Genomic DNA, 26,085 nt, shown 5'->3' on the forward strand with positions numbered 1-26,085 from the left:
GATTGAGATCATACCATGCATATTTTCCAATCACAATGCTATGAAACTTGAAGTTAATCACAAGAAAAAATTTGGAAAGACCACAAATACATGGAGGTTAAAGAACATCTTACTAAAGAATGAATGGGTCAACCAGGAAATTAAAGAAGAAATAAAAAAATACATGAAACAAATGAAGATGAAAACATGAAGGTCCAAAACCTTTGGGATGCAGCAAAAGGAGTAATAAGAAGGAAGTATATAGCAATACAGGCCTACCTTAAGAAGCAAGAAAAATCTCAAATACACAACCTAACCTTACACCTAAAGGAGCTAGGGAAACAACAATAAATGAAACTTTAAAGTCAGCAGAAGAAGGGCAAAATAAGGATTAGAGCAGAAATGAATGATATAGAAACAAACAAACAAAAAGCCCACTAGAATAGATCAGTGAAACCAGGAGCTGGTTCTTTGAAAAAGTTGATAAAGTTGATAATCCCCTATCCAGACTTATCAAAAAGAGGAAGAGAAAGGACCAAAATAAATAAAATCACCCATGAGAGAGGAGAAATAACAACCAACACCACAGAAATACAATTATAAGAGAATAATATGAAAAACTGTATGCCAACATACTGGGCAATCTGGCAGAAATAAATTCCTAGGAACATATAAAGTTAATAATACCTATTCTTCTCAAACTATTAAAAAAATAGAAATGGAAGGAAAACTTCCAAACTCATTCTATAAGGTCAGCATTACCCCAATTCCAAAACCAGGCAAATACCCCACTAAAAAAGAGAATATCCCTGATGAATATGGATGCAAAAATTCTCAACTAAATACTAGCAAATCAAATCCCACAGTACATTAAAAGTAATCATTCACCACGATCAAGTGGCATTTATTCCTGGGTTGCAAGGGTGATTCAATATTTGCAAATCAATCAACGTGATAGACCACATTAATAAAAGAAAGGACAAGAACCATATGATCCTCTCAATAAATGCAGAAAAGCATTTGACAAAGTACAGCACCCATTCTTGATAAAAAGCCTCAACGAAGTAGGGGTAGAGGGAACATACCTCCTAACATAATAAAGGCCACATATGAAAAACCCACAGCTAGTGTCATCTTCAATGGGGAAAAACTGAGAGCTCTTCCTCTAGAGTCAGGAATAAGAAAGGGATGTCTACCCTCATCACTGTTATTTAACACAGTACTAGAAGTCCTAGCCACAGCAATCAGACAACAAAAAGAAATAAAAGGCATCCAAATTGGCAAGGAAGAAGTCAAACTTTCACTATTTTCAGATGACATGATACTCTATGTGGAAAACCCAAAAGACTCCACCAAAAAATTGCTAGAATGGATACATGAATTCAGTAAAGCTGCAGGATACAAAATCAACACACAGAAATCCGTTGCATTTCTATATATTGCCAGAGAAATCAAGAAATCAATCCCATTTATAACTGCACCAAAAACCGTAAGATACCTAGGAATAAACCTAACTAAAGAGGTGAAAGATCTGTACCCTGAAAACTATAAAACATTGATGAAAGAAATTGAAGAGGACACAAAGAAATGGAAAGATACTCCATGCTCATGGATTGCAAGAACAAATATTGTTCAAATGTCTACACTACCCAAAGCAATCTACACATTTAATGAAATCTGTATCAAAATACCACCAGCATTTTTCACAGAGCTAGAAACAAACAATCCTAAAATTTGTATGGAACCACAAAAGACTCCAAATAGCCAAAGCAATCTAACAAGAAAAGCAAAGCTGGAGGCATCAAAATTTCAGACTTCAAATCATATTAACAAAGCAGAATGTGGTCCTGGCACAAAAACAGGCACATAGATCAGTGGAACAGAACAGAAAATCCAGAAATGAACCCACAACTGTATGGTCAATTAATCTTTGACAAAGCAGGAAAGAATATCCAATGGAAAAAAGACAGTCTCTTCAACAAATGGTGTTGGGAAAACTGGACAGCAACATGCAGAAGAATGAAACTGGACCACTTTCTTACACCATACACATACATAAATTCAAAATGGATGAAAAGACCTAAATGTGAGACAGGAAACCATCAAAATACTAGAGGAGAACGCAGGCAGTAACCTCTGTGACATCAGCTGTAGCAACTTCTTACTACATACGTCTCCTGAGGCAAGGGAAACAAAAGCAAAAATGAACTATTGGGTCTTCATAAAGATTAAAAGCTTCTACACAGTGGGGGAAAAAATAAACAAATCTAAAAGGCAACCTATGGAATGGGAGAAGATATTTGCAAATGACATATCTGCTAAAGGGTTAGTATCCAAAATCTATAAGGCACTTATAAAACTCAACACACAAAAAAACAAATAACCCAATTAAAAAATGGGCAGGAGACATGAACAACATTTTTCCAAAGAAGACCAAACAGATGGCCAACAGGCACATGAAAAGATGCTCAACATCACTTATCATCAAGGAACTACAAATCCAAACTACAGAGAGATATCACTTCACACCTGTCAGAATGGATAAAATTAACAACACAAGAAACAACAGGTATTGGCGAAGATGTGGAGAAAGGGGAACCCTCTTGCTCTGTTGATGGGAATGCAAATTGGTGCAGGCACTCTGGAAAATAATATGGAGGTTCCTCAAACAGTTAAGAATAGAGCTACCCTACCATCCTGCAATTGTATTACTAAGTATTTACCTAAAGGATACAAAAACAGTAATTCAAAGGGATACATGCACCCTAATGTTTATAGCAGAATTACCTACAATAGCTAAATTATGGAAACAGCCAAGTGTCCATCGACTGATGAATGGATAAAGAAAATGTGGTGTATATATACAATGGAATATTACTCAGTCACAGAAAGAATGAAATCTTTCCATTTGCAATGACATGGATGGAGCTAGATTGTATTATGCTAAGTGAAATAAGTGAGTCAGAGAAAGACAAATACCGTATGATTTCACTCATATGCAGAATTTAAGAAACAAAACAAACGAGCAAAGGAAAAAAAAAGAGGTAAACAAGAAACAGACTCTTTAAAAAAAAAAGATTTTATTTATTTGAGAGAGAGAGAGCACAAGTGGGGGGAGAAGTAGAGCGAGAGGGAGAAGCAGACTCCCCACTAAGCAGGGAGCCCGACAGGGGACTTGATCCGGGAACTCCAGAATCATGACCTGAGCCAAGGCAGACACTTAACCAACTGAGCCACCCAGGTGCCCCAGGAAACAGACTCTTAACTGTACAGAACAAACTGATGGTTACCAGAGGGGAGCTGGTTGGGTGAAATAGGTGATGGGGATTAAGGAGTGCACTTGCTTTGATGAGCACAGGGTATTGTATGAAGTGTTGAATCACTATATTTTACACCTGAATATCATATTATACTGTATGTTAACTAATGGGAATTTATTTTTTAAATTTTTTAAAAAATATTTTATTTATTTATTTGAGAGAGAGAGAGACATAGCCAGAGAGGGAACACAAGCAGGGGGAGTGGGAGAGGGAGAAGCAGGCTTCCTGCTGAGCAGGGAACCCAATGCGCAGCTCGATCCCAGGACCCTGGGATCATGACCTCAGCCGAAGGCAGACGCTTAACAACTGAGCCACCCAGGCGCCTCACCTAACGGGAATTTAAATAAAAGCTTAAAATAATAAAACCCCCTAATTTTATATTACTGTCAATTCTTCCCTCTGTGTCTGTCAATATTTGCTTCATCTATTTATATATTATCCTATGTTAGGTACATAGATATTTATAGTTGTTATATTCCTATTGGATTGATCCCTTTATCATGATGTAATGCCTTTTTTTTTTTTTTTTTTTTTTTTTTTTAGAGAAAGAGCATGTATGTGTGTGTGGGAGGGGGGACAGAGGGAGAGAGAGAGAATCTTAAGCAGATTTGACACTCAGTGCAGAGCCTGACATGGGGCTCAACCTCATGACCCTGGGATCATGACCTGGGCTAAAGTCAGGAGTCAGATGCTTAACCAACTGAGTCACCCAGGTGCCCCCCAGTCTTTGTTTTAAAGTCTGTTTTGTCTGATGATAAGTATGGCTATTCCAGCTTTTTTTTTTTTCTCTCCAGCTTTTTGTTTCTATTTGCTTGGGATATCTTTTTCTATCCCTTCACTTACAAGTCAATCTCTTGTAGGCAGCATATAAGTAGGTCTTGCTTTTTTATCCTTTCAGTTACCCCATGTCTTTTGATTGGAGCATTTAGTCCATTTACATTTAAAGTAAATATTGACAGGTATGTACTTCTGCCATTCTTTTTTTTTTTTTTTAAAGATTTTATTTATTTATTTGACAGAGAGAGAGAGAGAGTGCACAAGCAGGGGGAGTGGCAGGCAGAGGGAGAGGAAGAAGCAGGCTCTCTGCTGAGGAGGGAGCATGATGCGGGGCTCTATCCCAGGACTCTGGGATCATGACCCGAACTGAAAGTAGATGCTTAACCGACTGAGCCACCCAGGCATCCCTACTTACTGCCATTCTGTTAATTGTTTTCTGTTTTTTTTTTTTTTTTTCCTAATTCTTTGTTCCTTTCTTCTTGTCTTGCTGTCTTCCCTTGTGATTGGATGACTTTCAAGTTTATGGTCACTTAAGTCCTAACACATTCTAAAAGCACTACATTATTAATCTACCCCCCACCCATGTTTTAAATGTATTTGATGTTTTATTTTATAACTTTTTATTTTGTGTATCCCTTAACAAATTACTGTATATGTAGTTGATTTTACTACTTGTCCTTTAACCTTCATACTAGCTTTACAAGTGGTTGAGCCACTACCTTTACTGTATGTTCACTTTTACCAGTGAGATATTTTTTCTTTCATAATTTTCTTCTACTTATGGCCTCCCCCACCGCCACACACACACACTTAAAGAGGTCCTCTGAACAATTCTTGTAAGGCTGGTTTATTGGTGATTAATTTCTTTAACTTTTACTTGTCCAGGAAACTTGATCTCTCCTTCAATTCTGAAATATCCTTGCTAGGTAAAGTACTCTTGGTTGTGTTTTTTTTTTTTTTTTCCTTGTAGCACTTTAAATATATCATGCCACTCCCTTCTGACCTGCAAAATTTTTGCTGAAAAATCAGCTCATAGTCTTATGGGTGTTCCCTTGTAGGTAACTAGTAGCTTTTCCCTTGCTGCTTTTAAGATTCTCTTTACCTCTAATTTTTGACATTTTAATTATTATGTAACTTGTGTGGACCTCTTTGGGGCTCTCTGTGGTTCCTCGACCCAGATGTCTGTTTTCTTCCCCAGGCTAAATAAGTTTTCAGTTATTATTATTATTATTTTTAAAGATTTTATTTATTTATTTGACAGAGAAAGAGAAACAGCTAGAGAGGGAACACAAGCAGGGGGAGTGGGAGAGGGAGAAGCAGGCTCCTGGCTGAGCAGGAAGCCTGATGTGGGGCTCGATCCCAGGACCCCGGGATCATGAGCCAAAGGCAGATGCCTAATGACTGAGCCACCCAGGTGCCCTTCAGTTATTATTTCTTCAAATATGTTTTCTGCTACTTTCTCTTTCTTCTCCTTCTACGACCCCTCTAATGCAAATGTTGGTATGCCTGATGTTATCTAAGAGGTCCCTTAAACTATCCTCATTTTAAAATTTTTCATTCTGCTGTTCAGCTTGAATGATTTCCACTACCCTGTTCTGTAGATCACTGATCTATTCTTCTGCATTCTCTAACTGCTATTGATTCCCTCTAGTGTATTTTTCATTTCAGTTATTGTTCTTCAGCTGATTGGTTCTTTTTAACACTTTCTATCTCTTGTTGAAGTTTTCACTGTGTTCATTCATTCTTCTCTGTAGTTCAATGAGCATTTTTAGGACCATTATTTTGAACTCCCTATTAGGTATATTGTTTTAGTTCTTTTTCTGAGGTTTAGTTCTTTCCTGAGGTTGTTTTCTGTCTTGTTCTTTCATTCCTATCTCCTCATTTTGTCTGACTCTATTTGTTTCTATGTTTTAGGTGAATCGGCTACATCTGGTCATGAAACAGTGGCCTTATGTAGAAAGCATCCTGTGGGGCCCAGAAGCAAAATCTACCCTAATCACCAGAACCAGGGTCTCCAGGGATGACTGTAGGCTGCATGGTCCCTCCTTTTGTGGCTGGGCCACAACTGCTGTGGGTAGGGCTGCCCCTGACCCTCTGGGTAGGAGTAGTTTTTGGAGGGTATGGGTCCAGGCTAAAGCCACTCACTAGGTGTGGTGTAGTGGAAACTGCTTTGGAGGTGGGTACCAGTCCTAGCCTAGGATGCCTGCTGGGTGTAGCATAGTGGCAGCCACTTTGGAGGGGGCCTGCTGGGGCAGGTTTGCAAGGGAACACCAGAATGGGGTGAGTGGTGCTACCAAGGAAGATGGAGAGTGTCAGAACTGGTATCCACCCACACTGGGCCAGCGAGGCAGGAAGGCAAGAAAAATGGAGCCTGCCAGTGCTTCCATTCCTGGAGAAAGTTCCTACTTTCTTATTGGTCCAACATCATGTCCCTTGAGCATTCAAAGGAGAACTGAAGTTAAATGGACTTTCTTTTCTTATTCTCCATCAGTTGTTTGTAATCATGCCATATTTCAGTTTGCTTCAAGCTTAGATCATGACTGTCTTACACAGTTTTTTTTTTTCTTTTGATTTTCTTGGAGTTTTGAATTGCTTTTTTAAAACTTGTTCATATAGAATGCTGTGCTACAAGCATACCCTCCCAGTTTCCTTGTTCTCAAATATAATAGTAGTGCATGGAATAGCTCCACCCTCCCTATTCCCCTTTATGGAGAACTTCTTCCCAGAGAAATCCCATCACCTTTTCTATTCTGGACTCGCTGTTCTTCAGTTGCCATCTAAGGTCTTCCCTTCACTGATTCTCTGGATTGAATCCACTGTTCCATGGATCTCATGTATTCCTCTTTCTTGGTTTACTTAATTTTTTTTGAAGATTTATTTATTTTAGAGAGAGAAAGAGCAAGAGAGAGAGCAGGTGCACGTGCATGCGTGTGGGGGGGGGCAGGGGCAGAGGGAGATGGGAGAGAAAATCCCAAGTGGACTCTCCGCTGAGCGTCTAATCTGATTTGGGGCTCGATCGCACAACCCTGAGATCATGACCTGAGCCTAAACCAAGAGTCAGGCACTTAACCTACTGTGCCACTCAGGTGCCCCTTGGTTTACTTAATTTGATACAGTATCTGTTCAAGTAACTCTCTAGAAAATAGGGAGATAAACTTTCTGAGTTTTTATTTATTTATTTTTAAGGTTTTACTTATTTATTTGACAGAGAGAGACAGCGAGGGAGGGAACACAAGCAGGGGGAGTGGGAGAGAGAGAAGCAGGCTCTCCACTGAGCAGGGAGCCTGATGCGGGACTCGATCCCAGGACCCTGGGATCATGACCTGAGCCGAAGGCAGACGCTTAATGACTGAGCCACCCAGACGCCCCAACTTTCTGAGTTTTTAAATGTCTTTATTCTAATCTCATATCTGACTGACAGCTTGGCAGGATATTGGAAATCTGATTTCAAATCCATTTCCCTGGAGTTACTAATGAGAATCTAATACCACCCCAATTTTTGTTCTTATTAAAGGGACCTGTTTTTTTTAAAAAAAACAAAAAAGGGACTTGGTTTTTCTCTCTGGACGCTTTTAGTATCTTGTTTTCATCAGCGTTTTTCTAAAAATTTGAGATGATATGTTTATGTATGTTTCTTTCTTTTACTCATTGTACTTGGTTTTTTCAATCAAAAGACTTGTATTTTGTATCATTATCTTTAAATCTGTGGGCAGGACTGGAGGGAGCATGAGAGGCTGGTGTGGGAGTGTCAAATTCTATTTTTTTTAAGTTTTTATTTACTTATTTATTTGAGAGAGAGAGAGAGAGAGAGAGCATGAGCAGGGGCAGGGGAGAGGGAGAAGCAGACTCCCTGCTGAGCAGGGAGCCCGATGCGGGGCTCGATCCCAGGACCCCGGGATCATGACCTGAGCCCAAGGCAGACGCTCAACCAACTGAGCCACCCAGAGGCCCCTCAAATTATATTTTTTATTATATGCTGGTTACACAAGCATGTCCCCAAGGAGGGAAACAGGGATCCTAAGGAATCCTACCAGGTTCTAGCTCTTTGTACCCATCTTATCATCCCAGTCCCTTGAATTCTCTCCATTCTGTATTATTTCTGTGATGATTTCCTTCTCTCTCTTCTTTCTTCTCCAGAATCCAGTTAGTTGTTGAAATTCTTGAATTAGTCCTCTATGTCTCCTCCTTCCCTCCTTCTCCCTCTCTCTGGCTTTCTTTCCCTTCCTGTGAGATATCCTAAACATTAGTTTCCAAGCCTTATGATGAAATTTTAAATTTTGGTACTTACATTTAAAAAAAATTTTTTTAAGTAGGCTCCATGCTGGGTGTGGAGCCCAATGTGGGGCTTAAACTCACAACCCTGAGATCAAGAGTAGGATGCTTAACCAACTGAGCCACCCAGGACTCCCCCACATTTTAAAATTGTAACAGCTCTTTCTGGTATTAGCTTTCTGTTTTCATAATATTCTGGTCTTATTTTATATAATCCATCTGAATATAGTAATTATTGTTTACAAAGACTTAATTTTTTAGAACAGTTTTAAAGAAAAATTGGTAAGACAGTATAGAGTTCCCATATACCCTGCATTACATTAGCATTTGTTATAGTTAATAAATCAATATTGATACATTATTATGTATTGATACTATTATGAGAGACCATACTTTATTTACTTAGTTTCTGCCTAATATCTTTTTTCTGTTCCAGGATCTCATATTCCATTTAGCTGTCACATCTCCTTAGGCTCCTTTTGGCTGTAACAATTTTGCAAACTTTCCTTGTTTCTGATGACCTTGATAGTTCTGAGGACTACTGGCCAGGTATATCTAGGATGTTTCTCTATTGGAATTTGTCTTAGCACGCTTTATTGTTTGTTATTTTGCTTATGCTTGTGAGTAAATGCTAGGATGCACTTTACTTTTGGGAACCAAGTAGGGAGTCAACTGTTCCATTGTTCTACATACCAACCTTCCATGAATCCTCATTTCTAATACTTCCCATTAGAACTGCCAACCCTGAGTTTACAGCTGCTCTGGGATCCTGCTGAGAGAATGAGAAGAGTAGCTCATGTCTCTACTGTAGCCCATAAACAGCTCCTCATTCTGGGCTGTGGTTTCCTTAGCTTGCTTCTACTTTCTATTTTTAAGAAATTGGAAATCACTTGACATTAATTTTTTTCCATTCTTCTCTACCATTCCATTTATTTTCATGTGTTTATTCCCTTTAAATTCCTATACTTTCACTTTAGAGGAGTTTGGGACAGAATGGGAGGAGAATGTATCTATTCATTCTGTCAACTTTTACTTGAAGACTCCACAAATCTTGTTAAAGAAAAATAGAATTTCTCCTATATAAATGAAATATAAATGTCTACTAACTCATAATTATAGTTTTGTTATTGTTTGTAATTCTTTTGATATGGACTTAATTTATATTCCTGTCAGTGGTTTTATTAAACTTCTAATAAAACTCAGTCAGGAATAGGGTGCCCAGAGGAAAAAGAATTTACCCATATGAACCTTTCATGAAGGGACTACATGTAAAGTCATGGGCAGGTAAAGGGAAAACACAGGGAATGGTGAGGCACCAGGAACAAGTAACAGAAGGATACCCTTACAATCTCTAGAGCCAGAGGGACAAGGCAAGGAACAAAGTTATAGGAGCAAGGTAGGCACTCGAACTATGGAGAAGAGGCCATCCAGCAGAAGCTGTAGTATACAGAGACAGTTGCTGTGCTGAAGCAGACTGGGGAAGAAATGCCCACTCCTGGCAGTACAATCCACTGGCCAGACCCAACCAGAAGCTAGCCAGGGAAGGGGACCCAAAAGATGCAGTTTGTAAGAGTCAGAGCAGGGCCAGAATGGATTGTGGGGGTAAAGGTAAGGGGTGGAGAGAGAACTGCTATTAAAATCTAATGTTTTTAAACAGACATTTCTCCAAAGAGACATGCACATGGCCAACAGACACATGAAAAGACACTCAACATCATCAATCATCAGGGAAATGCAAAGTAAAACCTAAGTGAGATATTGTCTCACACCTGTCAGAACGGCTAAAATAAAAAAGATAAGCAATAACAAGTGTTGGTGGGGATGTAGAGAAAAGGGAATCCTTGTGCACTGTTGGTGAGAATGCCAAATGGTGCAGCCACTGTGGAAAACAATATGGAGGTTCCTCAAAAAGTTAAAAATAGAACTATCATATGATCTAGTAATTCCACTTCTGGGTATTTACCCAAAGAATATGAAAACACTAATTCAAAAAGATATATGCATCCCTATGTTTATTGCAGCGTTATTTATAATAGCCAAATTATGGGAGCAGCCCAAGTGTCCATCAGTAGATGAATGGATAAAGAAGAAGTGGTATATATATATGTGTGTGTGTGTGTGTATACATATATATGTATATATGTATACACACACACACACACACACACACAATGGAATATTATTCAGCCATAAAAAGAATGAAATCTTGCCATTTGGAACTACATGGATGGACTTAGAGGGTATACTGCTAAGTGAAATAAGTCAGTCACAGAATGACAAATACCACATGATTTCACTCATGTGTAATTTTTAAAAAAAGATTATTTTGAGAGAGAGTGCACGTGCATACTAGAAAGCATGGGGTGGGGGATGCAGAGGGAGAGGGAGAGAGATTCCCAAACAGACTCTGTGTTGAATGCGGAGCCCAAGTTGGGGCTCGATCCTACAACCCAGGATCACAACCCAAGCTGAAACCAAGAGTTGGACACTTAACCAACTATGCTACCCAGGCGCCCCTCCTATGTGGAGTTTAAGAAACAAAACAAATGAACAAAGAAAAAAAAGACTACCATAACATAATAAATTAAAATAAAATTATATATATATAAAATATAAAAGAGAAGGAGAAAGAGACAAATAAAAGAGACTTAACTACAGAGAACAAACTGGTGGTTGCCAGAGGGGAGATAGGTGGGGGATGGGTGAAACAGACAAAGAGACTTAAGTCTACACTTACTGTGATGAGCACTGAGTACACAATTGTTGAATCACTATATTATACACCTGAAACTAATATAACACTGTATGTTAACTATACTGGAATTAAAATGAAAAAAATAAATAAAAATAAATAAAAAATAAATAAAATTACACAGCTTATAACAACAAAAACCTAATGTTTTAGTAACAATATAGTTCAAATACTGAATATTTGTGATTTGACAAAACCTAAGTAGGAATATGTAATGTTGGATGTTATGTATTGTATTAGACATAGAATAGTGATAACCATAGGGTGGCAGTGACTGGGAGGGAGCATGAAGAGCTTTGGGGGTACTGGTGAGGTTTGTTTCTTGATCTGGGTGCTAGTTACCCAGATGTGCTTACATTGTGAAAATTCATTGATTGGTGGGTACACTTATGACTTGTGTTTTTCTGTGTGTGTATGTTATATTTCAACAAGAAAATTACAAAAAAAAAATGATGGTAGCCATGAATACAACTAAAACAAAACCCAAACCAAAAAACTATGTCAATGTTATTTTTCTCTCTTTAGGCATCCTCACTAACAAGTCAACAAGGATTTATTAGAACAACTAAAACAATGACGAGCATTCAACAGACAGGAAAGGCAAACCTTAGCTTCAAGGAATTTGTGATCTGCTTAGGAAAACCAAATATTCAGACATGAAATTAAGAATATTAACAAGTAATATATCAGGCTATGAAGAATGCTACAGTAAAAACAGATCCAGTATTGGCGTGTAAGTGATTCTTACTGGAAGGCCTAGATATGAATACTCCTCAAGTGGGCTCTTTTTGTTGGAGATAGGTCATCTAGGCCAAGCAGACCAAACATCTGGTTTCAGAAGGTGTTTCAGTGTTTGCTGTGGTTGGGCAAGGGGGAGGCTGAGTGGTGCCCCCTCCTCTGCTTCAGTGGGAATAGCCCTGTCTTATCTGTTTTAAACTATGTGTTCTGTGCTAATTTTCATTTAACAAAAGGATTTTGTTCCTAAAACAAGCTTGAAAACCACTCTTCTAGAAATCTGACTTCTAGATTTGTATATCTCAACTGACATATCTTACAGTGGAAAAAATTTTAAAAACCTCTGCAACTCTAAAAAATAAAACCCACTTTTAGAAGGAAGTGAAAATTACCTGAAGTAAAGGGATAAAATCCTCCTGTTCTAGAGAATTGCAGCTGGGCTTTGCTAGAAGACAGATAAACTTGGAGGCATCATCATGATGGTCATTCAGCAACCTGTAAGAGACAACTGCTTAGGAAGACAGCTACTGTGAACAACGTCTACAATATCAACAGTTGGTAATTTCAGCCTGAACTGAAGGCCATTTAGATCCAGAATCAAGTTCTCTCTTTTCAATGATATTTTAAAAAGGGCATTTTTCCATGCTCTTGATTTTGTCAAAGGGACACCTCCATAAAAGCTCAACAACAAAACACCTTATTATTTTTGTAAAATGCTTCTGGGGCTGATACCACAGAGTCAACAGAACAATGCAGGTCAAAATACACTTGAGGGAGAATGCCCATTCAGGTTTAGCACAGGACATTCAGACCCAGAACTCCAGAGCTACCTACCAGCTAGCCAGGAGAGACTCCATCAGTTGGACTACTATGTACCACATAAAATAAAAACAGCTGTTCTCCCAGGTTGGCAGACATATTCAGGGCCAACCAGATAGGGGGCTTTTGAAACTAGATTTTGAAGGACCAGGCTGAAAAAAAAAGAACTGAATGCCCTTTTAAGTCTTTAAACTCTAAGAATCCCTCATGTCCAGCTAATTACTGGACATTTCCACTTAGTGACTGTACTCTGATAAGAAAGTCAAAATATCAAAAACCAAATTTAAAATCTTCCTTTCACAGTCAGTCCTTTTCGGACATCGATTTTTGTTAAAGGTGGCACCATCCTTTAGTTATCTGGGCTTGAAATTTTGAAGTCATTTTAAACTTCTTTCTCTTCCTTATTTTCTCCACATCCAATTAGTCTCCACACTTTCTTGATTCTCTAATCATGTGCAGAATGCTAGCTGGGTGCCACGTACTTTGTCTGGAGCTTACGGTCTAGTGAGAGTGCTACACCAATGCTACTACCGTGTGACTGCCACGACCGAAATAATAAGCACGGGTGTCACCGAAGGGCACAGGAGGGCAGTGAGACTCCCTAAAAAGGGAAAGTAGGAAAGAAGTGTGCTGTGGGTCAAGAGGGTTGCATGTACAAATGCCTAGTGAGAGAGTGCATGGAATACTTTGGCACTTACAAACACAGGGATGGTAAGAGAAGGGGACGTGAACATATAGGAGTGGATCTTGGAGGTCCTTTTATGTTAGGTCAGGGAGCCTGGACTTTAGCCTACTCCACAGAAAAATTTTAACTTGGACAGTGACAAGATCAGATGTGCTTTTCAGAAATATCAAGCAAAAATCCAACCAACCTGAGCATAGACAGTGGCAGTGGCAGATGAAGAAAAAGGTACAAATCTGGTTGAAATGAAAAGGACATGGTAGTTGATGGGTGTGCAGGAGTGAAAGGAAGGAAGAAGTCCATGATGACTCCTAGGTTTCTAGCCTGGATCTCTAAGTGGTTGGAATACAAGATTGGAATACCATACCGGAGTCCTCAGGAATATTCCCTCAAAATGTTTTATTGAACCATTCCCTCTTTTCTATTTCTAGTGTACCTTCAAGTCTGGGGTCTTACTACTTCATGCTGAGACTGATGGAAGGGAAAAGGGTCAAAACAGAGTTCAGTATTCATCCAACCTTAAAACGCAGACAATTCATTCTTAAACATCCTTTGATTATATAATTCCCCTTTTCAAAAATGTTCAGTAGCTCTCTCTACCACTTATATGAGTAAGTCTAAATGCCTAAGTTGAACATTTGAGGCCCTCTGTAATTAGGTGGGAGCCTGCCTACCTATCTTACTACTTTGCTAAAGGAAACTTCCACTCCAGGCAGATGGCCTGATCCACTATTCTCTAAGTATGTCATATGCATTCTTGCCTCTCTGACATTTCTCATGCAAGTCTACTCTCTTAGAATACCACCCCTCCCAACTTTGCTATCTGAATGCTGGCTATTCTTTAAGGTCCAGCTAATAAACCCACCTCTTCAAAAAGCCTTCTCTCAGAACTAAATTCTTTACTGATCTTTGTACTGTTTAATTTAATATACCAGTGTAGTGTTAGTTTTCTTTTATTTTTCTGGCATTTAAAGGGCAGACACAGTTATGAATAGGTCTTTTCTTCCTTAGCACCCAGCACAGTGACTTTCACACAGAAGATTCTCAAAAAACGTTTGTGACTTAACAGATATATACTTAAACTGAATTCATTTGTGATTATTACAGCTACAGTATAATTTGTATATTAATTCTCCCTATCATTCTTCAGCATACTCAAGGCCCCTAGAATTAAATACGTATAAATTTCAGAAAAAGATTAATACGTAATAAGTTCTAAAAAATGATTGGGATGATCAGAATAAAAAGGTGGTGAGATCTTTGGAAAGGAAAGGAGCACTTTTATAAAGGAAGCATGGCACAGATGAGAGATACTGAGAAGAAAAAGGCAAATCAAGAATAGCTCTTTCCTGGGCGCCTGGGTGGCTCAGTTGGTTAAGCATCCGCCTTCGGCTCAGGTCATGATCCCAGGGTCCTGGGATTGAGTCCCACATCGGGCTCCCTGCTTGGAGGGAAGCCTGCTTCTCCCTCTCCCACTCCCCCTGCTTGTGTTCCCTCTCTCTGTGTGTCTCTCTCTGTCAAATAAATAAATAAAATCTTTTAAATAAAAAAAAAAACAGAATAGCTCTTTCCTGACATGTATATATGACCTCACTGATATGAGGAATTCTTTTTTTTACTTTAAATTTTTTATTGTTATGTTAATCACCATACATTACATCGTTAGTTTTTGATGTACTGTTCCATGATTCATTGTTTGTGCATAACACCCAGTGCTCCACGCAGAATGTGCCCTCTTTAATACCCATCACCAGGCTAACCCATCCCACCACCCCCCTCCCCTCTAGAACCCTCAGTTTGTTTCTCAGAGTCCCTTGTCTCTCATGGTTCGTTTCCCCCTCCGATTTACTCCCCTTCATTCTTCCCCTCCTGCTATCTTCTTCTTTTATTTCTTAACATATATTGCATTTATTTCAGAGGTACAGATCTGTGATTCAACAGTCTTGCACAATTCACAGCGCTCACCATAGCACATACCCTCCCCAGTGTCTATCACCCAGCCACCCCCTCCCACCCCCCACCACTCCAGCAACTCTCAGTTTGTTTCCTGAGATTAAGAATTCCTCATATCAGTGAGGTCATATGATACATGTCTTTCTCTGATTGACTTATTTCACTCAGCATAACACCCTCCAGTTCCAACCACGTCATTGCAAATGGCAAGATCTCATTCCTTTTGATGGCTGCATAATATTCCATTGTGTATATATACCACCTCTTCTTTATCCATTCATCTGTCGATGGACATCTTGGCTCTTTCCAGTTTGGCTATTGTGGACATTGCTGCTATAAACATTGGGGTGCACGTACCCCTTCGGATCCCTACATTTGTATCTTTGGGGTAAATACCCAGTAATGCAATTGCTGGATCGTATGGTAGCTCTATTTTCAACTGTTTAAGGAACCTCCATACTGTTTTCCAGAGTGGTTGCACCAGCTTGCATTCCCACCAACAGTGTAGGAGGGTTCCCCTTTCTCCACATCCCAGCCAACATCTGTCGTTTCCTGACTTGTTAATTTTAGCCATTCTGACTGGTGTGAGGTGGTATCTCATGGAGGTTTTGATTTGGATTTCCCTGATGCCGAGCGATGTGGAGCACTTTTTCATGTGTCTGTTGGCCATTTGGATGTCTTCTTTGGAAAACTGTCTGTTCATGTCTTCTGCCCATTGCTTGATTGGATTATTTGTTCTTTGGGTGTTGAGTTTGAGAAGTTCTTTGCAGATTTTGGATACTAGCCCTTTATCTGGTATGTCATTTGCAAATATTTTCTCCCATTCTGTCGGTTGTCTTTTGGTTTTGTGGACTGTTTCTTTTGCTGTGCAAAAGCTTTTTATCTTGATGAAATCCCAATAGTTCATTTTTGCCCTGGCTTCCCGTTCCTTTGGCGATGTTTCTAGGAAGAAGTTGCTGAGGCTGAGGTCGAAGAGGTTGCTGCCTGTGTTCTCCTTTAGGATGTTGATGGACTCCTGTCTCACGTTTAGGTCTTTCAACCATTTGGAGTGTATTTTTGTGTGTGGTGTAAGGAAATGGTCCAGTTTCATTCTTCTGCATGTGGCTGTCCAATTTTCCCAACACAATTTGTTGAAGAGACTGTCTTTTTGCCACTGGACATTCTTTCCTGCTTTGTCAAAGATGAGTTGACCATAGAGTTGAGGGTCCATTTCTGGGCTCTCGATTCTGTTCCATCGATCTATGTGTCTGTTTTTGTGCCAGTACCATACTGTGTCTTGATGATGACAGTTTCGTAATAGAGCTGGAAGTCCGGAATCATGATGCCGCCAGCTTTGCTTTTCTTTTTCAACATTCCTCTGGCTATTCGGGGTCTCTTCTGGTTCCATACAATTTTTAGGACTATTTGTTCCATTTCTTTGAAAAAAGTGGATGGTATTTTGATGGGGATTGCATTGAATGTGTAGATGGCTCTAGGTAGCATTGACATCTTCACAGTGTTTGTTCTTCCAATCCACGAGCACGGAACGTTTTTCCATTTCTTTGTGTCTTCCTCAATTTCTTTCATGAGTATTTTATAGTTTTCTGAGTACAGATCCTTTGCCTCTTTGGTTGGATTTATTCCTAGGTATCTTATGGTTTTGGGTGCCATTGTAAATGGGATCGACTCCTTAATTTCTCTCTCTTCTGTCTTGTTGTTGGTGTATAGGAATGCCACTGATTTCTGTGCATTGATTTTATATACTGCCACTTTACTGAATTCCTGTATCAATTCTAGCAGTTTTGGGGTGGAGTCTTTTGGGTTTTCCACATAAAGTATCATATCATCTGCAAAGAGTGAGAGTTTGACTTCCTCTTTGCCGATTTGGATGCCTTTGATTTCTTTTTTTTTTTTTAATTTTTTATTGTTATGTTAATCACCATATATTACATCATTAGTTTTTTGGTGCAGTGTTCCATGATTCATTGTTTGTTCATAACACCCAGTGCTCCATGCAGAACGTGCCCTCCTCAATACCCATCACCAGGCTAACCCATCCCCCTACCCCCTCCCCTGATTTCTTTTTGTTGTCTGATTGCTGTGGCTAGGACTTCTAATACTATGTTGAATAGCAGTGGTGATAGTGGGCATCCCTGCCGCGTTCCTGACCTTAGGGGAAAAGCTCTTAGCTTTTCCCCATTGAGAATGATATTCGCTGTAGGTTTTTCATAGATGGCTTTTATGATATTGAGGTATGTACCCTCTATCCCTATACTCTGAAGACTTTTGATCAAGAAAGGATGCTGTACTTTGTCAAATGCTTTTTCTGCCTCTATTGAGAGGATCATGTGATTCTTGTTCTTTCTTTTGTTAATACATTGTATCACGTTGATTGATTTGCGGATGTTGAACCAACCCTGCAACCCAGGGATAAATCCCACTTGGTCATGGTGAATAATCCTTTTAATGTACTGTTGGATCCTATTGGCTAGTATTTTGGTGAGAATTTTTGCATCCATGTTCATCAAGGATATTGGTCTGTAATTCTCCTTTTTTATGGGGTCTTTGCCTGGTTTTGGGATCAAGGTAATGGTGGCCTCATAAAATGAGTTTGGAAGTTTTCCTTCCATTTCTATTTTTTGGAACAGTTTCAGGAGAATAGGTATTAATTCTTCTTGAAATGTTTGGTAGAATTCCCCTGGGAAGCCATCTGGCCCTGGGCTGTTTGTTGGGAGATTTTTGATGACTGCTTCAATTTCCTTAGTGGTTATAGGTCTGTTTAGGTTTTCTATTTCTTCCTGGTTCAATTTTGGTAGTTGATACATCTCTAGGAATGCACCCATTTCTTCCAGGTTACCTAATTTGCTGGCATAGAGTTGCTCATAATATGTTCTTATAACTGTTTGTATTTCTTTGGTGTTGGTTGTGATCTCTCCTCTTTCATTCATGATTTTGTTCATTTGGGTCATTTCTCTTTTCTTTTTGATAAGTCTGGCCAGGGGTTTATCAATCTTGTTAATTCTTTCAAAGAACCAGCTCCTAGTTTTGGTGATCTGTTCTACTGTTCTTTTGGTTTCTAGTTCATTGATTTCTGCTCTGATCTTTATTATTTCTCTTCTCCTGCTGGGTTTAGGCTTTAGTTGCTGTTTTTTCTCTAGCTCCTTTAGGTGTAGGGTTAGGTTGTGTATTTGAGACCTTTCTTGTTTCTTGAGAAAGGCTTGTATTGCTATATACTTCCCTCTTAGGACTGCCTTTGCTGTATCCCAAAGATTTTGAACAGCTGTGTTTTCATTTTCATTGGTTTCCATGAATTTTTTTAATTCTTCTTTAATTTCCTGGTTGAGCCATTCATTCTTTAGTAGGATGCTCTTTAGCCTCCATGTATTTGAGTTCTTTCCGACTTTCCTCTTGTGATTGAATTCTAGTTTCAAAGCACTGTGGTCTGAAAATATGCAGGGAATAATCCCAATCTTTTGGTACCGGTTGAGACCTGATTTGTGACCTAGGATGTGATCTATTCTGGAGAATGTTCCATGGGCACTAGAGAAGAATGTGTATTCCGTTGCTTTGGGATGGAATGTTCTGAATATGTCTGTGAAGTCCATTTGGTCAAGTGTGTCATTTAAAGTCTTTATTTCCTTGTTGATCTTTTGCTTCGATGATCTGTCCATTTCAGTCAGGGGGGTGTTAAAGTCCCCCAGTATTACTGTATTGTTCCAATGTGTTTCTTTGCTTTTGTTATTAATTGCCTTATATAATTGGTTGCTCCCCTGTTAGGGGCATAGATATTTACAATTGTTAGATCTTCTTGTTGGATAGACCCTTTAAGCAGGATATAGTGTCGTCCTGATATGAGGAATTCTTAATCTCAGGAAACAAAGTGAGGGTTACTGGACTGGTGGGGGGTGGGAGGGATGGGGTGGCTGGGTGATAGACACTGGGGAGGGTATGTGCTATGGTGAGTGCTATGAATTGTGTAAGACTATTGAATCACAGACCTGTACCTCTGAAACAAATAATACATTATATGTTAAAAAAAAAAAAAAGAAGATAGTAGGAAGGGGGAAAATGAAGGGGGAGAAATCGGAGGGGGAGACGAACCATGAGAGACTATGGACTCTGAGAAAGAAACTGAGGGCTCTAGAGGGGAGGGGGTTGGAGGGATGGGTTAGCCTGGTGATGGGTATTAAGGAGGGCACGTATTGAATGGAGCACTGGGTGTTATACGCAAGCAATGAATCATGGAACGCTACATCAAAAACTAATGATGTAATGTATGGTGATCAACACAACATAAAAAAAGAAAGAATAGCTCTCTCCTATCAGAAGCATAAAAAAGAAAGAAAAGGTGAATTACGATTTTCAGGCAATGATAAGTGGCTGGTGAACTCTATATGGAAGAGAAAAGGAGATAAATAAGAGTTGTGAAAGGTGAAGAACGTAAACATAGCTATTCTAAACTGGTATCTTCCAGAGCCCTTAAAAAAAGATTGTTTTGTTAATAGACAAATGAAATGCTAACATTAAAATGTAAGGGAAAATAAAGCATAAAGAAGCTGGAAAAATATTACTGACTGTTTGAGAGGAGCCCTGTCACAAAGCTGGTAATCTAGCAACTCAAAAAGTTGTGGAACATCTTTCCCCTAAAAATGTCCAGACTGCAAGAAAACAGATGTCAGAGTACAGATAGGAAACAGGCAATGGGCAGGGGAAGGAGGGAGAGTGTAGGCAGGGGAACAAGAGCCTGTTAAGTTGTTTATCTTCAAACCATTAGGAGGAAGGCTAGGAAGCCTCCACCCCATGAGCACTGGGATAGCAAGGAAATTATTTCTTGTTATTTGGTGACTTTTACATTTGACTTTACTTTTCAAGATTATATAGAGCCTATTATTGGAGCAAGTCAGCTTGTATGTATATACCACTATGTTTTAATTCTGTGTTTATCTGCCAGTTATTTTTTGTATTTGAAAATTAAATGTACCATACTTGCACCCAAGTCATTTTATGCAAAGGGTAAAATTTGTTAAATAATTGCAAAAATAAACACATATCTTCTTCAAGGTCAGTATAACTCAAACCATCATGCTTAGCTGCTTAGTCTCCCCAAATAGGCATACTAGGGTGTCCCTTAAAGCACCCTTGCTTTTATTTTATTTTTTATTTAGTATTTTTAAAAGATTTTATTTATTAATTTGACAGAGAGAGAGAGAGAGAGAGAGAGAGAGTGAGCACAAGCAGGGGGAGCAGCAGGCAGAGGGAGAGGGAGAAGCAGACTCCTTGCCGAGCCGGGAGCCCAATGCGGGACTCCATCCCAGGACCCTGGGATCATGACCTGAACCAAAGGCAGACACTTATCCGACTGAGCCACCCAGGCGCCCCATAAAGCTTTTTTAAAAGGCATTTTAAAAACCAAGAAACAGACTCTTAACTATAGAGAACAAACTGATGGTTACCAGGGGAGAGGCAGGTGGAGGATGGGGGAAATAGGTGGTGGGGATTAAGGAGTGCACTTGTTGCGATGAGCACCGGGAGACATATGGAAGAGCTGAATCACTATATTGTACACCTGAAACTAATATTACAGTGTATGTTAACAAACTGAAATTTAAATAAAAACTAAACTAAACTAAAAGGCAGTTTAAGAGCACAGAAAGGAGCTCCCACTAGAGGGCGCTCCAATCATTTTAGTATGGGGCCATAAGCTAAAGCTTCACTGTAGAGACGTACAGTTACACTCACAGAAATTTTTTCCAAATGAGGAAAGATAGGGACAGGTGCCCATGCTATATGACTTCATAAGCAGTTTCCTGTAGTTACCTAAAATGCAGACTTGTGTTTCATGTCTTTTTTCCTCTTTTGCCTTTTGTAGAAATATCTTTTCCCTAGAGATAAAATCAACAGGGTCCATCTCAATAAAAGAACACGCTGTGTGGCGGCCATGCTGCTTCCGCCCACCGACATAAATGTCCGCCCTATGTTAGTGACTTACAGTCTTAAGGAAAAAAACACCCTGGCTGTTACTCTATTATTATGCCATTAACTGCAGGTAAATCAAGCTCGTTAGCAGTTGTCCTTTGCTATAGTCAGCCTCAGGCTCACAAACGTAGGGGCCTAGAATACTCAAAAAGTAGTTACAGTTCTTCTCTCTGGCTCTAATCTCTTCTAGAAGAGACTACTTTCTTTTTTTCAATCCCCTAGCTTGTTCAAAGTTTTCTCTTAAACAATTGTTAAGAATTCTAACTCACTTCTTGCTGCTTTCACGGATGGTTAGATGACCAACAATGCTGATCTCAATGGCTAAAGACACCTCTGACAAGAGCTGTGCAGTATCTCTTCTGTTTCCTCCTCTGGTTCATACTGAAGCTAAGGCCTTTTCACGGCCTGACACTTACCGGGGTGAAAGAAGCTAGCTGAATGAAAGAACACATACACATTTCAAGTTCTTGAATTCCGCTACTGTTACACACTGATTTAAAATAATAATTAATAATAGATAATTGGACCACCCAGCTGAAGTCTTGACTTTATGGGTGGGAAGAGGAGAGGGAATCCAAGCTGACTTCTCTATGGTTCAGGCCCTAGGCTCTATTTTCTTCCTGTAGGTTCTAGGGTGCCAGAAATACCAGTGATAAATACCCTAAGGGCAAATGCCAATTCTTTTGCTGGTTCATCCCTGTTAATTAGTGTTTATACTATTTCTAGCCTCTAAAGAATTCCCTTACTTTTATGACTGCTTATTCACACACACATTTTTTTTTTTTAAGGCATTTCTTAAGATTTTAACCAGCAGTTTTCTACTTGCTATAGGAAAGGTGGGATGGTGATCACAGCACTGACTTTGAAGTGTCACCTAGATGGTGTAAGAAGAATGATTCTCCTACGGTCCTTTCGGTTCTTGGTATTCAGACAACTTAGAACTATTCCTTGTAACAAAATCACTAAAATTTACCTGGAAAATGTGAAGCATTTTAACTTTTAGCTTTGGTGTCTTTCTTTAAAATAAGTTCATTAACTGGTAAAAGTTCTACATACTCTAATCACTGTAGTTCTAATATAATGCAGGAAGAATTCGGTGAACTCAACTTGCTGCTAGATTTTTAAAAATAAGAATAAATTTATTAATCAATAACTATGTTCTCAAGCATTATACTATTAAGGGCTTTTAGGTGGCATGAAGGGATTAGAAGGAATCTGTATGCTTAATTCTGCTATTATATGTTGATTTTAAATGATAAAAGGTGAACAGCATTTCCCAACAGTTTACCAGGAAGGGTATTTAGCCCAAAAAAGGTGAGGAGAACATATGTAAAAAAAAGGCTGGTCAGTTGAAAGAGGTAGGAGAAGCAAGCTGTGACATTCTCTTAAAATGTATAAATATATCAAGAAATAACTCATAAAGAAGAAAGGGAGAAGAAAGAAAAGAAAGAAGAAATTCAAAAAAACTCATCAGAGGTGAAACAGGTAAAGAGGATTAAGAGTACACTTATGGAGGCGCCCGGGTGGCTCAGTCATTTAAGCAGTTAAGCGTCTGCCTTTGGCTCAGGTCATGATCCCAGGGTCCTGGGATGGAGCCCTGAGTCAGTTCCCTGCTTATCTGGAAGTCTGTTTTTCCCTCTCCCTCTGCCCCCTTTCCACCCCCCCCCCCCGCTCATGCTCTCTCACTCTCAGAATAAATAAAAATCTTAAAAAAAAAAAAAAGAGTACACTAAGGATGAGCACTGAATAATGTACAGAATTGTTGAACCACTATATTGTACACATGAAACTAATATAACACTGTAGGTTAATTATACTGGAATTTAAAAAAAGGGGGGTATGTCAGGATGTACATATTTCTTTGTTTCTTAACTGGAGCTTTCCAAGAATGATGATTAAAGTCTACTAGAATTCAGTTATTTTTAATAAATCAACTAGATATAATTTTAATGGGCTCATGAGGATGGAAGCTGTATTTCTCAGATGACACATGTGGTCTGCTCCCCTTAAAGGAGAGTCTTTACTTTTATGTCACTGTTACCAGAGTCAAATCCTAAGACCCAAATTTAACAAGCAAAAGTAAGAAACTGTCAAACAGTTACTAGAAAGGTATCTTTGAAGATCTCTTTTACTGATTAAAGACTTGTAAGGTAAAGACTATGGGAAAAATTCGTGTGTGGTTATGAATAGTTGCAAATCACTGAATTTTACTTGTTGAAATAAAGGGCAAAGGAAAATTAATAAATGAGTAAAATAAATGACCTTCATAAAGCACGTTGTGAGAACCAGACAATGCTTTGCCCAGCCCTGGAGTGACTGCTCGTATACTTACTTTCTCCACATGGCAATGAATGACGGTGCTGACACCAATCCCGTCCTCTCTCCCCCGGCAGCCCTGAACATGGGGGCTTTCCAATAGAGAGGACAGCCACAGAGCTGCAAATAAAACACAAATACAGCGTAAGCCAAGGGGTGGTGAAAAGATGACAGAGCCAAACAAGGGCCTTTGTGGCTTTTACCCTTCGTGCCACAGTGGACAGAGGGTCCTGGAAGGAGCAAAACTGAGGCAGAGGCAAATATACAAGCCACAGGAGATTCAGAGAGAGACACAGGGGAAACAAGAGGATTACATGTTTAATGAAGGGAAGGGAAATCCATTTACCTTTTCTCCAAGTTCATTTACAGTGATGTGTCTTTCCCTTTCCTGATAGTTAAAGCAACCAGTTTCCCTTCCTACCACTCTCACATCATATATTTTCTGCCTTCTAAAAAGAATGACTGAATGTCTTGGTCGTATATGCCCTTCCTTCCTACTGCATAAAAATACAGCCACATTTATTACTTGGTCACTTGGTGTTAATACACTCTCCCACCCATCTCCCTTTCTCTTCTTTGCCTATTATGTTATTAAGCCCCAGGGTCAGGAAGAACCAGAAAAGCCTAGATTGTTCAAGAAAATAGCTATCTACTTAAATGGTTACAACAGGTATAAGATTAAAGATAAAAATCAAAATGCTATCATTTATTTATACATTAGAAACTACCACAAATGGCTACATATTATAAAAGCCTTAGAAGGAACTGGGAATGAATATACAACTACAATATACAACTACAATACTCTAAAAGGTGTTTTTTTCCTTCAATAAAAAGCACTTTCAATTAATCATACTCTCACAAGAAAGAGTTCTTAGCAAATTTACCTGCTTTTTTCCTAGAGGGAAAACTCTTTTGAGTGATAATAGTTATCTAAATAATAGTAGAGAAATAGTCTCCAAATGTTCCCAATTTTGTACATGCATGTAAAACATATTCCCAAATTTGAAACCCTTCGAAGGAGTCGTATCTTGCTTTTAAGTAGGTAGTCTTATTATTCGTATTAGACACAGGATCTGCTGAGCCTTCATCATGCTACAGAGGGAAGCTTTTCCTTTGCAGGCTCACTAGAAGTGAATCTATATTAGGTTCTGGTGAAGCTGCTCCTGGTGTGAGGCCTCAGTGCATGGGGAATCTCCACAGAAGCGTGAGGAGTACCTGGTCTGAGGTTATGAGTCTGAGTTATGCTGAGAGAACACCCAAAGGCGTTCTGGATTCAGATTCTGAGATGAGGATCTGGAAGGTGAGATCCCAGCCAAGGGAGGTAAGTACAGGGCAGAAATAATAGCTGCTCCTGCTGGGGCCCTAAAGCATGTTCTGCAAATAGGGTGGAACTCAAGATTTCTCAAGTCCAGAGGTCAAATACCTCTACTGAGGTCAAGAATGAGGGAAAGGTGTTGCTTAGCAACCAAATGGACTTTGTTTATTGTGTAAATTATGATTGCCAAAGTACAAAGCTCACAATTAATATATTTTGGGTGGTAAACTGTCAAATCCACTTTCCAATCCCAATCCTCCCTTTCATGCAGAATGGTAGTTTGCCAAGAAAATGCTCTTCGATGTGACAGGCAACTGGCAACTGCTAGGAAAGCTTGAAAGAATAGTCTGTATTGTAGAGGTAGGAGTATAGAGCCCCAAACAGAGAAAGTAAGTACAGGGAGAGATTGGAACTGGCTTGCCAAAGTGCTTGAAACTCCCACCATTATAGTCACTCATGGATTTTTCAGAATTGGAAGGACTCAGGAATCTTCCAGCTCAACCTGGGGAAGTGGTCACCAGCCTTAGCTGAAACACTTCCAGGGACTGCATGCTTACCACATCCCGTGGGGCTACGTCCACTATTAAACAACTTTCATTCCCTTGGATTATAGTCTTTTCTCTAGAAGACTCCTGTTAAAATGCATACATATCAGATCCTAAGGAGTAGTAAGTTGGTAAGAGACTGACACATACATTTATTATGACTCAAAGGCAAAATCCTAAGAGATGAGGTATAGAATGGATAGGTTTTAAAATAGATTGGGGGGGGCACCTCAGTGGGCACAGTCAGTTAAGCATCCAACTCTTGCTTTCGGCTGAGGTCATGATCTCAGGGCAATGAGATCGAGCCCTGCATCAGGCTCTGGGCTCAACGTGGAGTCCGCTTAAGGCTGTCTCTTTCTCTCCCTCTGCCCCTCCCCGCCTACTCTCTCAAAAAATAAATAAATCTTTAAAAAAATAAAATAGATAGGAAAGGGCTGGCCTATTTTTCTCATAGTGGGGTACCCTAAATAGCCACATGTTAGGCAGCATGAGGGTATTAGCCCTTGGAGAAAATGCCAAAGGAAAAAAATGCAATGGAGATATTACATTTTGGCTATTTAAAAAAATGTATGGCTGGCTGTATCTGCTTGAAACCAAAGAATTAAGATAAAGGGTGTCAGGAGATCAATAAGAACCTAAAAAAGTAAATGATATTAAGCTGA

General features: G+C 39.3%; 1 protein-coding gene across 1 annotated transcript in view; it reads right to left on the reverse strand.

Annotated features, from left to right (window-relative positions):
• The window catches only part of PPP2R3A (protein phosphatase 2 regulatory subunit B''alpha), a 166,397-nt gene that overhangs the window by 96,145 nt on the left and 44,167 nt on the right, over positions 1-26,085 (reverse strand). Inside the window, exons 3-4 of the mRNA XM_028099045.2 lie at positions 23,577-23,680; positions 12,228-12,330 (exon numbers count right to left, since the gene is read on the reverse strand). Coding sequence (XP_027954846.1) covers positions 12,228-12,330; positions 23,577-23,680 — 207 coding nt within the window. The remainder of the gene's footprint in view (positions 1-12,227; positions 12,331-23,576; positions 23,681-26,085) is intronic.

Source organism: Eumetopias jubatus, unplaced genomic scaffold (genome assembly GCF_037043125.1).
Source record: "Eumetopias jubatus isolate StellerSeaLion01/CBP00866 unplaced genomic scaffold, mEumJub1_p1.0 scaffold_1, whole genome shotgun sequence".
Lineage (NCBI taxonomy): Eukaryota > Metazoa > Chordata > Mammalia > Carnivora > Otariidae > Eumetopias > Eumetopias jubatus.